Source organism: Cryptomeria japonica, chromosome 9 (assembly GCF_030272615.1).
Source record: "Cryptomeria japonica chromosome 9, Sugi_1.0, whole genome shotgun sequence".
NCBI classification, from domain to species: Eukaryota; Viridiplantae; Streptophyta; class Pinopsida; order Cupressales; family Cupressaceae; genus Cryptomeria; species Cryptomeria japonica.
This window is the reverse complement of record NC_081413.1, coordinates 274,421,643-274,436,312: the sequence shown is the minus strand read 5'-3', so window position 1 is coordinate 274,436,312 and position 14,670 is coordinate 274,421,643. Positions and strand designations below refer to the sequence as shown.

Genomic DNA, 14,670 nt, shown 5'->3' with positions numbered 1-14,670 from the left:
ACCCATTTTCTAATTACCTTGTATTATCTTAGTATGCACTTTGTATTATAAATATGGGCAGAGATTTTAGGAGAGTTTATAGAAGCTCTACATAAAATTTTCTACACATAATACGCTTGCATTCTTCCCATCATTTTGTTCAATACATGTGCATATATATAGTATTTACATATCCTATATTATAGGAAACTACCTATAACAACTTGCTAAAGATACAAGTCGTTTTAATAACTTATAATACACAAACAAATAATCACAACCAAATAACAAATAATCTGCGGGAATGATGTGATATTCTCAACACTCATAACCAACCCATTAAACTATTATCATATGCATCCTATGAGCAATATTCCTAACACTTTGGTGAGTTAATACCAAATTCATGCTAGCTTTGGAAGTTTGCAAACTGGCTCAGTTGCTTGTCTCTAAACCAACGTCTATAATTATAACCTATTCATTTGTACATGGTCTTCCTTTATGTAGATACATTAATATGCTGGGATTCTACACATTTGTTCAATGGAATGACCTTTTCTCCGTATCTTTTTTGCAGAAAAAAAATAGTACATACATTAATGTGCTGGGATTTCCTCTACACACTTGTTTAATGGAATGACCTTTTATCCATATCTTTTTTCCTGAGAAAAACAATAAATTCAATGTTCATATTCCATTTTGTGTATTTTACTTTAGTGATGCTATCGTGCAGCTGATGAAATATAGTTGTCAGTGTGCTTGGATGTTGGCCTATTAGTAGACAGAAGTAATTTTAACATACACAGTCGGAACACGAACACTCTGACCTGCTTTTGAAAATCTCTGTGTTGGTATCAAAGTTGTGTAATTCTAACTATTATATTACTTGATACATCCTGCCATATTTTTTTATGCAGGGTCTTGTCTTGGTACATATTTTAGACTTAGGTTTCAGTTTATTCTTTTGATTTTGACAGCCATATTTTGGTATAGAATGCATTATTAAGCTTGTATTTGATTCATTTTCTCATCATTGTCAGGTTTTCATTTGATCCTGATGCTAAGCTTGGACTACATGTTGCTTCATGTATCATTACAAGGTATATAGAGTTAGACATAGTTCTTTGATGCTGTGTGTTTAGTTTTTGGACTTGGTTCTCAATTCCTTGTGTTGAGTTTTGTCTATTTCTTGTACTGTGAAATGGAAAAGAAAATGATAAGCATCACTTTACTTTTAATGAAGATTGTTTGTAGGGATGTTTCCATATATCCTCTGAAATAGAATCTCAAGTCTTTGTTGTTGATGATCTGCACAGGGCTCCATTAGGAACAGATGATGAAGGAAAACCAAAATACGTTATTCGTCCGTAAGTCTAATGATTTTATCTTCAATTGTTTCAGCCAATGATATTACTGTTTTTAAGAAGAAAGCACAATTGTGGAAAAACAATTTAATAGGAAGGTCAAGGTAAAGCCGATAAGCAGTCTATAGGCAGGAGATTTCTTGAAGACTCTCCTATTAAATGTCAATATGGTTAATATTGTGTACAAATATAAAAAATTTCTTTGCAAATGTCTTGGTCATAGATTGTTGTTCAAATTCTAAACCTATGGTTTTCTGTCCATGTTACATGGATCGTCAATATCTCACACTAATAATTCTTGGACTTCCTTTGAAGTTCACCATACCTTATTACTCTGTTTTCTTGATATTAATATCAATATGTTTAACTTATCTCAAGTTTTTTCGTTCTGTTATATCTAGTCTGCTTTATGACCCTTACTTTCCTAAGATTAGCTATTTTTTTCAGGTATACACCTATTTCTGGTCCAGAATCAAAAGGTTTTTTTGATTTGATGATCAAGGTAAGTCTCAAACATAGCGAAGATATATCAATTTAGCTTTCAGAAAGTTGCTGTTTGTGAGAAATATTTAGTTAAAAAATGGTAAGGCGTGCAATTTATTCTTCTGGTTGCCCTACTCCTAAACCACAGACAGACACATTCAACTATTTTACCGTAATTAAATTTTTTAAGAATCATGTTTTGTGCTATCAATTATTCATCTTTTCAACAGTTTTATCTTGTTCATATCTGAATCCTGAAACACTCTTGATGTTTGAAGCATTGATAATAGGTTGTTTGGTTGAGGGTTCAATAAAACTTACAGCTATATCTTTCTCTCAAATGTTTGTATGAGATTTCTCATGGGGTAGCGGAGTAGTCATCTTGAGAGTTATTTTTCTCTCTATATAATATTAGTTGACTGACAGAAGCTTCAAGAACAGTAAATTGAATTTTTGTTGAAGTATCCACTTCAATAACTTGATGCAGGTTTATCCTGAAGGCAAAATGAGCCAGCATTTTGCACACCTAAAACCTGGGGATACACTTGAAGTTAAAGGGTAAAATGTTATGTTCATTTTATTGTCTTTTTAAATCTGAAAAAGCAACCTAGTTTAATTGACAATGCTGCTTGGAATGAAAATGGTAACATGCCTTGTCTTTTATGCAGGCCCATTGAAAAAGTTACATACAGTCCTAACATGAAGAAACATATTGGAATGGTAAGAAATGAATCTTCAGAAATAAAGACATGAAATAGCCTACTGTTTTCATTCTCGTCAATCTGAATGCATATAAGCACCACATTCTATATAGGTGCACTATTGGTGCAGATTAGGGTGTTGGAGTAAATTCAAATACTATATGACTATCAACTAGTTTTAAGGTGTTTTACAAGATTGTCAAATGTGGAAAGTGTCGGTGTAGCTATGTTCATTATTGGCAAGGATTTCCCCTTGCCCAAGATATTTGACTAGTTAAGAAGAAACTACTCCACATCAAACTCTGGTGGGTTCCTAACAGTGAAGTGAATAACAAAATAAGATCAGATTCCATGCTGACTTTGCTCATTACTAGTGATCAAAGTTATAAAAATCACTATCATGATCTATAATGTCATCATTAAAATTGTCTATCAACTCCAAGTTTTCATTTTCTTTGTTTTCTACCTATGAAGACTCAAGAAGGAACGTCTACTTTACTCCAAAGTGTCAAACTAGAGAGAATTTTGAAAAATTAGCAGGCTAAATAGAGTGCCTTCATCAACACATGAATGAGATTCTACAAAGTTGTTTAAAATTGGTCATATTATGGAAACCATCTTCCATATCATAAGCCTTGTCAACAGATAAGTTGAAGCATCTGAAATATCTGGTGATGACATTGTCTTTTGTTGAGAAACATGTGTCCACAAAAAATACCATGACAAACGATTTTCCGTTGTCATATGGATATGCAGATTTCAAAGAGAAGCATGTCTGAGGAACTCTTATGTGAAATCTGTAGTGAACGATTGAGCTATAAATTCAGGACCGCAGCCCCTCATTCAAAGCAGCATGTAGGTGGTCTTAAGAAGGAATCTACTGTTGAGTTTGACAAAATATAGAAATATATAGCTAATTCCTATCAGTGTACTTTCTGGTAATCTTAATTTTAAATCTTCATGAAAGATTTCAGTTGTACTTTTTTGAAGCTATATTTATCAGGATTTTGGAGAGATTATAGTTAATATTTGAATGTTTTAAAAAGAAATTCTTTTTCCACATCATGTGCATTACAGATGTTATACTTAATATATTTAGGCAAAAGTATGTGAATCTGAGATAATCAAGAATAGGAAGGAAAAAGTATATTTTTACCATTTTGAAGATTTTGGTGAGGCTTCAAGATCATTTTTCTCTAGGAGGGGGGGCTTGTAGCATATGCTACATTATAATTTATCATAGTTTTACATATTAAAAGATGGATTGAACGTGTTATGTCTTGGAGGGTTATTTATTTAAATGTAGGTTTTAGATGTCATCCTCATACAAAATTAATTTCTTTCTGAATCACTTTAGATTTCATGCCAAGTTACTGAATCGGAATCAGGTGTGGGCACAGTATGCCAGTACAGCAATTTTTTATTAGGGCCGGTTATATCAGTACAAAAAGCATATAAAAAACCATAAATATATACTGTTTTTATCTGATTCTATACTGTTTATTAGTTTAATATCTATCATGAAATTTATTATATGTTTTAATAAAAACAAGTATGATAATAACAGTATTTAAATTTGTATTAGTATGATAAAACAGTATAAATTTACATTATAATTGATAATTTCATGTTAGCTTAGTGATTGTTTGGCTGTTTTGTTATGATTTGCTAAATCTATTTACAAATTATAACCCTATGTTTGATTTCCTAAATATGTCTGGATCGAGCTTCGTGTTGTTTGCTAACTGGTTACTGTTGAGTCATTGACCGCTAACTCCTTGACTGTTTCCTGCAACTTGTCTCATTATTGTTGTGACTCATTCTTGTTATTGCTGCAACTCATTCTTGTTGCTACTAACTTGAAACACCTGTTTTCTGATGCTGCAATGCATTATCGCACATGAAATACCTGTTTGCTGTTGTTGCGAGGAAAAAAACACAAGGAATCTACTATATGATAGTCATTTAGGGTTTCAGATGGTTCGTCCACACCTGGAATCAATTTGGAATTGCTGTGTTGACCCTATATTCTCCTACTTATGCTCTTTAATGATTCCATGCAATTCTGACCACTGAAAATCAAAACCTGTCTAATTCCACAGTTGAGTCACATCTGAATCCAATTCTGGGATGAATCATATTTGGAAATGCAGGGTTTTCTTGCTGATTTGGTAACATAGATTTCATGTGAAGGACTTCTGATCTCTATAAATATCCGAATGTCCCATGTCCTCACAAAGACTTAATTGTCTGTTAGCTAAATCAAGCACTTTCTAGAATCTATGAAACAGCCAATTAAACACTGTCGTCTTCCTTCACAGAAAAGTGAAAATGGGATGAATTATTCAGTATGTAACATGAATGTTCTTGTACTCTTGCTTGAAATCACACCGCTTTCATAACTGGTTTTGTAGTTATTGCAATCTGAAATGTCACTGTGAAGACTATAATTCTATGGAAGACAAGTAATTGATCAATGGGCATGTGCACATTGGCAGTGTGATAGCTGATCCTTTTAATATGTAAACGTTGACATGAGGTCCATGCCCTTTGTATTAAAAACATTGTTATAATCCAAACAAGTTTTCAGAGTTTAACTTTTCAGGCCATCAAAATTCAGAAAGACCTCACTTTCTGACCCAACAAGGTAATAAATGTATTGTACCTAAACACGATATTGTTAAGTAGGACATAACAGCATAAAGAAACTAGTTAACAGACCATACTAAACTGTCAAACCACCAGCTTCCATGTGTCCAGGTCCAACTGCCATGGTTTCTTCATCAGCAATCTGTTCAGCACTTTGAATGAGATATTTGGCTTTCTTGCAGTCTCAAATCTAGTTTGGTCCATGTGGAGGGAAGGGACTAAAAAGGAGTGTTAGGTTCCCTAGTATACCTGCTACCTCACCTAAATTGCTTTCCACTCTCCCTTTTGGAATTGCCTTCATCAACTTTTGAAAATGCTCCTATAAATTTCAAAAGGAAGCTGTGCTATCTAGTTCATGGAATTCATATCTTGTGATGGGAAAGGGCGTGGCTGCAGAAGGCTCAGTGATCTCAAGGGCTTTATCAAGTCCCATGAGATATTCATCCTTTACATAGAATTCTGCTACAGCTTTAACAATTCCCTTGTTCAGAATGATTTCCATGAGGTTTCTTTGCATATCTTCCTCCAAGTAATCCAAGCCCAGAATCGCCCTTATGACACTCTCAGCAGTAACTAACTTAAAGATAAAGATATTCTTCCTCTTTTGTTCAATTACGAAGCCTATGAATGCCATCTCCCACTTTGTGACATACGGGTGGATGCATGGCTCCATGATTCTAGTGAAAGATATGTTGTAATTGCAGAGAAGACACCATGAGTAGTGGGGAGAGTGAACAAAGACAACTGCAATAATATGACATCAATGCCTGTCTCACACAAGTCAAGCATGAGGGATGGCAGGTAATGATTAAGCTCCAAGATTAGAATTTAAAAGTCAAAGGAATCCAACATTGGTGAGATCTCCCATAAAATGTTGCTCAGTTTTCTAGCATTGGAATCCTTTATTCCTGATAGTGTAAAATGTCACCACGGAATCTCTCTTTTATTGTGGAGAGATTTGATTCCAGTTTGCATAATAATTTTCAGTCCCAAAACCAAAGCATCTGCCTTTACTTTGTAATTAGTGCCATAGTCCAACATTTTAGAATCTGTGTAATGCCCCTTTTCTGGATTACCTTGTTATTTGCCCTAAATTCACAATTTCAAGGAACATAATATAGATAGGGGTATAACCTTTACTCATGAATAAGATAAGATGAGTCTACCTTGGAAACCTGCAACCAAGTTAGAAAATGATGTAGATATATTTCATAGAATACTTCCATTTCTAGGGCTAAAGGTAATACATATTTATAGCACATAACAATTCTAAATGATTATATGGGGGTTCGACCATAACGAGGTGTAGAATTGGGTGACATGATAAGGTGCCCCATATATCCCCTACCCTAGGCCCAAGGGCGGACCTTATCCCTCCCTTGGCCTCATGTGGTCCTTAACCATTCTCATGAGGTGGTGTACCTAGTGGGGTTTGTATGCCGTTTTCTTTTATCATGCCATCCTTCTCTCCTCTTAGGATTGAGGATCCCTTCTAGCTAATTTCAACAATTGATCAATATGGGTTCGTTGGAAAGACATGCAATAGGGTGCCCCTAAATTGACCCTTGACCCTAGGCCCAAGGACAGACTTTATCCTCCTTTGCTTCATGCGGTCCTTAACTGGTCTCATGAGGTGGCATGACTAGTGAGGTAACCCTCGCCATTCCCCCTTCTTGCATTCCGTTCCTTTTCCCCCAACATGATCAATTATTTTAAATAGGAAATCGCATTATTAAATACATAAATATTAATGTTAGACTTGGACATTCATATCTGCATACAATAAGCAGTGACATCTGCATACAATAAGCAGTGACATCTGCATACAATTTGGTATAAATATACACACACATTAGACACAAAGACATGCATAAATAATATGATTATCTCCTCATACCACAATATCTGAAGAAGGTGTTCCAGAATTTGGTTTGTGTCATGTATTATTATTTCTGCCTACTGATCGATGCCTTGCTCTTGGTGCTGGAAAGTCATTCTCTTTCCTATGGGTTGCGATGGTTGTGAGGAAGACGTCCCTTCATAGATGACCACTGCCTCTTCACAATTCATTCTTGTTGAACCATTCCTTATTACTCCTTAACAAATCATTAACTATTGATGGGGTCAATCTTTTTAAAAATTGATGCTATTTATTAAATAACCACTAGTTATGAATGTGGTCGATTCCTTTAACTATGGTGTTAATGCTTTTTTATTACATAAGATAGGCGATTAGAGCATGTTACTCAATTTAAGAAATTGTGAAGTCTTACTTTGTAAGACAATTTCATACTTAAGGTTTGTTGTCAGAGCGGGGACATGACAAGCTGTGCTGATGAGGGATCCCAAATGATCCTAATTGACACAACCTACTCCAGATACTCATATATTTCCACGAGAGGCTCCATTGTAATTCAAATTGAAAGAGTTGATAGGAGGGATCCATTAATCTTTTTCCTGTCATGTCCCTAGTTGAAAGGTCGGGTTTGATGTTTTGAAAATAATGAATAAAAGTGTCCTTTTGACACTATTAATTAATAAATAACATTATTAATTATATAGCTCTAATTAATTTAATAAATTAATAATACTATATTTAATAAATATTAAATATTATTATTGTGTTGAGGCCGACTTGCAAGACCTATTTTATTCTTTTTACAAGGCTGACCTGTTTGGCCATTGCCTATAAAGGAAGAAGGCAATCTATATTGAAATCAACATGAAATATCAAAAATTGCCTTGAGCATGTTTGCAGACTGCCTAGGACAAAATTCTTAGGAGGTATTCCCTAGTTAGGATGACACCCCTTCCTGGTTATCTCTTTGTAGTGCTAGTCTATTACCTATGCCAATTCTAACTCCAAGTGATTGGTATTGGAATTCATATTGTATCTTCACAGCACGTAAGAAGGGATAAGTGACATGGCTGCAATCCATTCATAGCTATCTTAATCGCAAACTACAGGAGATTATAAGCGCATAGGAATGTAAATGGCACCCCTCTAAGGCACCTTATCTATATTGAGTTCATCAGCTACTACAGCAATTTTGGCCTATAGAATATAATGACTGTTGTGACAATCTTTAAATAAAGTTAGATTACTGTTATTGAGAAATTTATGTAATACCAGACTTCTGAGTGAATCAACCTCCTGGATTAGTAGTTTCAAGGTGCACTATACTGTTGATATTCTGGAACTGTACAATCATTGCTATCTGATCTAGTAATCTATGAATATTTGGAAGTTAATAGCTTTATATGTTCTCTATTTCTGAATCTATTCTTCAGATTGCAATATAAAGTTGGAATAAGGAATTAGAATCATTTAGATTTCAGGTTCTTTACAGTGATATCAGAGCCATTGTTCTTGCCAGCCTGTGGGAACTGCTTTAATACAGATTCATGGCTAGGAACGAAGAAAATATGCAAGAAGTTATCAGGGAAAGTAGAGAATATCAATCTTCTACGAGAGATTCTATGGCAAAGATAGTTCGCATCCTAAGAAAGATGAATCGACAATGGAATGTTGGTTGATCCAATCAGCCTTTTTGTAGAAGGAATTAAGTCAGCTAATGGCAGGGTTTCAAGTAACCCACCCAAGAAGAAATTCAGAGCCAAATATTTTTGAAGAGAAGAGGCAGTCGCTTTTGAGGTAGAACAACTCATACATTACAACAAGAGGACAAAATGGCAAGCGATCATGTTGGATATAATGCCTTAAAATTGGCCATCCAACATGATATGTCCTTCACTAAGTATTATGAGATGAAGACAAGAAATGGGCGTCGAAGGAGAAGGTATCGAGAGCAGCCACAAGACATTACTCCAGAGTAAATTGTTGGTCAGGAACAACAAAGATCCGACATGTAAGATCCTTTGTTAGAAGATGATGTTTTATTGATATTATGACTGCATGTGTCAGCAAAAGATCCATAATGTTTAGCCCACAGGGAACTTATTTATTTAATATGTAGAGTAAACAGAAAGATCATTTGTAGGACACATAAAGTAACGGAACATAACAATGCCGATACAAGAGTTTTAGAAAGATGTATCGTTTATTATTGTATGCAATGTGTACAAAATTATAATTGGTTCCTGAGACATAAATGAGTACATGAATACTACCCGATGGTTAGTTAAAATTACCAACCACAAAGAACAACCAAACCAACTACCAATCGAGAACAAATGACAACATTACATAAGCCAACTAATACTTACACAATTAATACTTCGGCTACAAAATATTTATTTATTAACAATTTGGCATAACTGCCAACTACATTAGACCCACCAAAAAAGAAGTCGTCTTCTAGACAATGGAGCAAAACGGGAGCTAGAACACAACAAAATTGATGAAAGTTGTTGAGTGGAATGAGAGGATGTCCTTCGAGGCTGAAAGATCCCTGATGGATCTTTTAAGCTGACAGGCTGTAATTTTTAATTATTTGTTTTAAAATAAATTCTTCCTGTTTATTAAATGATCTTTCAGAGTGAGATAGAAGTTGCAGAAAGGTTGGGTCTTTTGTTTTTGTTTGTATTTTTCCAGATATAGGTAAACAATGAATAACAACAGAAGCAAATATGAAATAGGCTGGAAAATAATGTGCAATAATATAATATTCAGCCAATCCAGAATAGCTACAAATCGTACCAGGCAAAATACATAAATGATATGCCAGCAAAGTATCTACCAACCAAAACAATGTTGCCAGCTGCAAGAAAGACCATCCATGCACAATGAAAAGAGATGGCTGATGAATACCAATCAGCAACCCACGTGCCAACTGGAAGGAGGCCGTACGGCTGCTGCAGTCACGTCCAGGCAGCCAAGGAACTCCCACGTGCCAAGCAATATACCCAACGTCCAAAGCCAAAGCTCTTCCAATGCTGAACTTGCACTCCAATCAAAGTCTGAAACCAAATGAAGCTGCTGAAACCTTCTATTGGGGTTTGCGTCCCAATATCCAAGCCCTGGGGTTTGCGTCCCAATTCTCCAGAAATCGCTCCTCAGAGCAAATTCACAAATGCCAAGTTTGAAGATGTAAAAAAAATAATAAAATAATGAGCCAACATCTCCTTTTATCTCCCTCTCAAAGGTACTCGAACCCTAAAGGGAGAATATGCTTTTACCTTTATTAAATAATGGCATATTCTTAATTAAAAGGCCTTTATGTATAGGAAAAACACCCCTTTCGTCAAATAACAAAACTCAAGGTGCCAGAAGGTCTTTGGATGATGAAAATAAGTTATAATAATTCAAGACCTTTCCAACGAGCTATAACACATATGCCTGCCTAACCAGAAGAAGCCAAAATCCCCTTATTACTCCAATTAGCTATATAAATAGCTTTATTTAATTAATAAGACGCTAACTTAAGAAATATTAAAAATATATCCCAAATAGCCGTATAATGCTCATCTGACTCCACAAGTCTGAAACGGAGCCTGCCACCTGTCTGTGACTGTTGTCGGAAATCATGGATCCTCGAGCAATCTTGTCCCTAAAATCTAGGGATGCTCCTAGAAGCTAGGAAACATACCCAAATCTCCTGAAACTGAACCCAAGGAATAGTCTCATGGTAACCCAACCCTGGGTACTGTCAAATCCTCCTAAATAGTAGGGAATAGCCTCCACAAAAGAACAAAATGCCTCCTAAAATTGAGGAACCGCTCCAAACTGGTCCACTACTGCCAGAATACCAAATCCCAAACACTGAATATCCTCTCTGAGTCTCTATCCACCACTGTCAGCCTACAAGACCCCAAAATAAGTTGACTCACATGTCTCTGCTAGACAGAGCTAAAGAGGGGACATGACAGAGGCAGAGAAGATGTGGGGGTAGATGCCTAAGATTGTTGCTGCTCTAGGCACTGGAGGCATTGGTTAGCCACCAACTCCTACTCTCGAGATGCCTTCACCATGTAAGCTGCCTCCATCAGCTGCTTCTTCATCTTCTCCAACTCGCAGTCCTTTGCCATCAACCTCTCATCCTTTTCTGCCAACCCCCTCATCAACTGGATAGTCTTCTGTGCTAGTTGTCAATCCTTCTCGGCTATTTGATGCTCATGGTCTTTCGCATCTTGCTCGAGGGTAGTAACATGAGAATGTTCCTGAGCCAACTGCTCTTTGAATTTCTACACCTACCCACCCAAGGCCTTCCTATTCTACTCAAATTGGTGGAGTGCCCTCTCCCATTGTGCAACAAGACTCATATATGGTAGCTACAAGCCAATGCCATGGAGCACTCCTAGCACACAGTCGTGGTGGCCTCCTACTTGCAATCGGTGGAGGATGCCAAGCATCCATCATCTCTTGTGTTTCTGCCCTAGGCCAACCTCTAGAGGTGAAGCATCGAAAGAATTCACGCTGACACTCGACTTGTATGAAGGCTAGGATTCACTCTATTGTGGACCATCAAGGGGTCATGACTAATATCCATGTCTCTAGCAAGCTCCCCCACTTTACCCACAAAAGTAACCATGCCCTCCAAACGGTGGATGTAATGGTGGACCATACCAATCGGGTCATGAGGGTTTGGTTGGCCCAAACGTAAAACAATCTCCTCCCACTCACTAGATGAGGACTCCTTTGCTTTGGTTGGCAAGATTGGAGTTGTGGTCGGTTTGGCCATTGACTGTGTAGGATCAAGTGTCGGTCCTGGAAGTGGACCTAGAAGTGACTCTGGAAGGGGACCCTAGGGGTGAATCTAAAAGTGGGTTTGGTTGTGGTCTTGGGGGTGGGTCTGGAAGTGACTACTGGCCTAGCACATCCTATGCTGTGTGTGACACACTACCAACTCCTCTTGCAAGTGTTATCCCCTTCACCACAACAACCACTGAAAGTAACCCATGAGATGCAATTAGCGAGGCATCTGGTTGAACGCGTAGCATCTCCAGCCAAGTATTAATGTTCTCTTTTGGCTCGGTATTGCCCTTAGCTGGTGCAGTGGAACTAGAGGATGGAGCATCTAGTACATTGGATGATGAAGGATTTGCCGATGGAGCCACCGATACATCTAAGACTAATTGTATCGTCGGTGAGGTCACTAGTACCTTTGAAGGGATTGTGGTGGGGGTTGGTAGGGGAATTGCTATAAGTGGTGTGCCAGTGATATCCTCCAAGGCGAATGCTTCCCTCACACTGTCACCATTGTCTTATTCTGTCGTGACTGCCACCAACATTCCCTCTGCATTTTCACTTGTCAGTGACATCATGATGGCCTTGTCGTGGCTACTGCTCCCCAACTTTCGTTTCCTCTTTGACTCTTGCGGCTTCTCTGGCTCTTGCCTTTGCCTCTTTCTAGTCGATTGGGCTTGCTCACCTCCACCTATTTATACACCTAGGTGAGTCCAATAAAATATAGTTGGCCATGAAGAGTGAACAAGAACAACTAGTTGAAGGGGACCCCGCTTGTTTGCGGTTACCTAGGTACGAATGGCATCTAAGAATAGGTCAATGGCATGCTGCACCATATAGAAAGTTCGTTGCAAGAGTATAGATGCTTGATTATATGCCTTCCCATTACTTAGCCCAATCATCAAAGAAATCATCCAAATTTCAATGTTGGAGGTCCAACTCACCCCCATGAGTCGACTCTTGATCAAATCCAGGATGCATCTCCATTCAATGGTAGCAATAAGATTTTTCTTCAATGTCGGACTGTTGTTGTTATTCCAAATGCTATCTAACTCTTCCTTGGTCAAGTCGGTGTGACACACATGCTTGAGTAGTATGTCCTTTTTTTGCCAAGACATCTTGCCACTAGGCTTGGCAATTGGGGCTTTGCGCGAGGGTATCCCAAAAACCCTCATAAAATCTGATGGCCAAAAAGACACAGTAACATTTCACCCCCTATAAGAAATGGTCAACTTGTGTGCATGCCTATCATAATGAAACACCATTTCCTCAAGATATGGTTCAAACTTGCATACATTAAACAAAGGTACTTGCGTAGCTTTGTCAACCTACGCATGAGTGAGAGCCATCCTCAAGGGATGTTGCTCATCTACTTTCGACCACCATGTGCAATAGTCACTGCCACTCAAACTCTCCCAGCTGAGAGTGTTTGTAGTGATTGTGTCGTCGCTAGCCAATTTCCAAGAGTGTATTCTAGGTTTAATCTTCTTGCCCTTGCTACTAGCAGTTGCTATCTTTGGGGCTGGTGTTGATACTTGAGAATGAATTTTGGCCTCTTCTTTATGGTCTGGCTAATCGTTGAACTAACTATCGCGACTCCTCAATTGTCTTGGATTGTCAAAGCTCACTTTCACCATGTGATGCCTATTAAGGAGACACCGTACCAATGATGCTAAGAATTGTCCTCCTAAGGAATGGGGCGTTCTGTGAGGCCTTACCAATGAGAATGGCCATACCAAAAATTGAAAAAATTGTCATACTAGACTCACCACAAATTGTTGTAACAAAGATGCCTAAAGTTGTCGTATTAGAGATGGTTGTACCCTTGGCAAGTGCCAAACCCAATGAAAAATTCATACGCCCCAGTGGTCAAGTTATGGCAATACAGATGCAATACATATTGACTGTACCAAAACAATCGTGCGGTGGTGTCAAACCAAGATGGATATATGGGGTAGTGAGAAGGATATCATATGGAGTGTGTTCTCCCAAATTGTCATACCAAGAATAGTTGTACGCAACGGGGAAAGGGAGCTTCCTGTTGTGCTAGACAAGTGAAGGGTCGTACGCATACAAACAAATATTCCATACAGATTGAAGTATGTAATGTAGCCATACGCTTGTATGATGCATCCGTATGAATATGAGTTGTGTGCACAACAACAACACTTGCAAGGTTTGTACACGGTGAAGGATGTGCCAAGGTTGTCCCAAAATTCTCAGATAGTGTTGTTCACAAACTTGCAAAAATCATACAAGATGCCTTTGGAAGATCCGTACGTTGTAGGGGTTGGTTGCCTGAAATGAAAGTAACTTTCGCTGACAATTGATTATATAGTGTTGATGACTTGAAGGTTTTGGCAGATCAAATAATTGTTTTGTTTTAAACTTTATGTTTTTCACTGCCAATGCCCTTTTCATTTTGCCTTCACACTTTACATTATTTTTAAATTTTTCTCCCCCTTTGGTTTTTTTCGCTAGCATAATAACTCCTAGCACTTCAATAATTTTTTTCATTTTTGCCTTAATATTTTCCACCATTAGCATATTTTCTAATTTTAACACTTCAAAAAAAAAATTTCATCCACATTTCCCCCATCATTGTCTTTTTGAATTTTAATTTTTTCAACCTTATGCCTTCGTAATAACTTTTTCCCTTTAATTTTTTTATTTTTTATTCTTTCCACATTTCCCCTTTCCTCCTTAGCGGACATCTTTTGTTTTTATCTTTTTCCACCCTCTTCATTGACATATATTCATTTTGCTCCTCTACCCCACTCTAGTGATCTCATTTTTAATTTAGAGGCATACCGACACCAAGAAGTACCTAGTGGTCGCTTGTAACATT

At 37.3% G+C, this 14,670-nt stretch overlaps 1 protein-coding gene across 1 annotated transcript in view; it reads left to right on the top strand.

The window, feature by feature from the left end:
• Positions 1-14,670, top strand: part of LOC131032983 (NADH-cytochrome b5 reductase-like protein) — a 205,795-nt gene that overhangs the window by 93,250 nt on the left and 97,875 nt on the right. Inside the window, exons 4-8 of the mRNA XM_057964084.2 lie at positions 1,020-1,079; positions 1,296-1,346; positions 1,791-1,845; positions 2,314-2,384; positions 2,495-2,546. Coding sequence (XP_057820067.2) covers positions 1,020-1,079; positions 1,296-1,346; positions 1,791-1,845; positions 2,314-2,384; positions 2,495-2,546 — 289 coding nt within the window. The remainder of the gene's footprint in view (positions 1-1,019; positions 1,080-1,295; positions 1,347-1,790; positions 1,846-2,313; positions 2,385-2,494; positions 2,547-14,670) is intronic.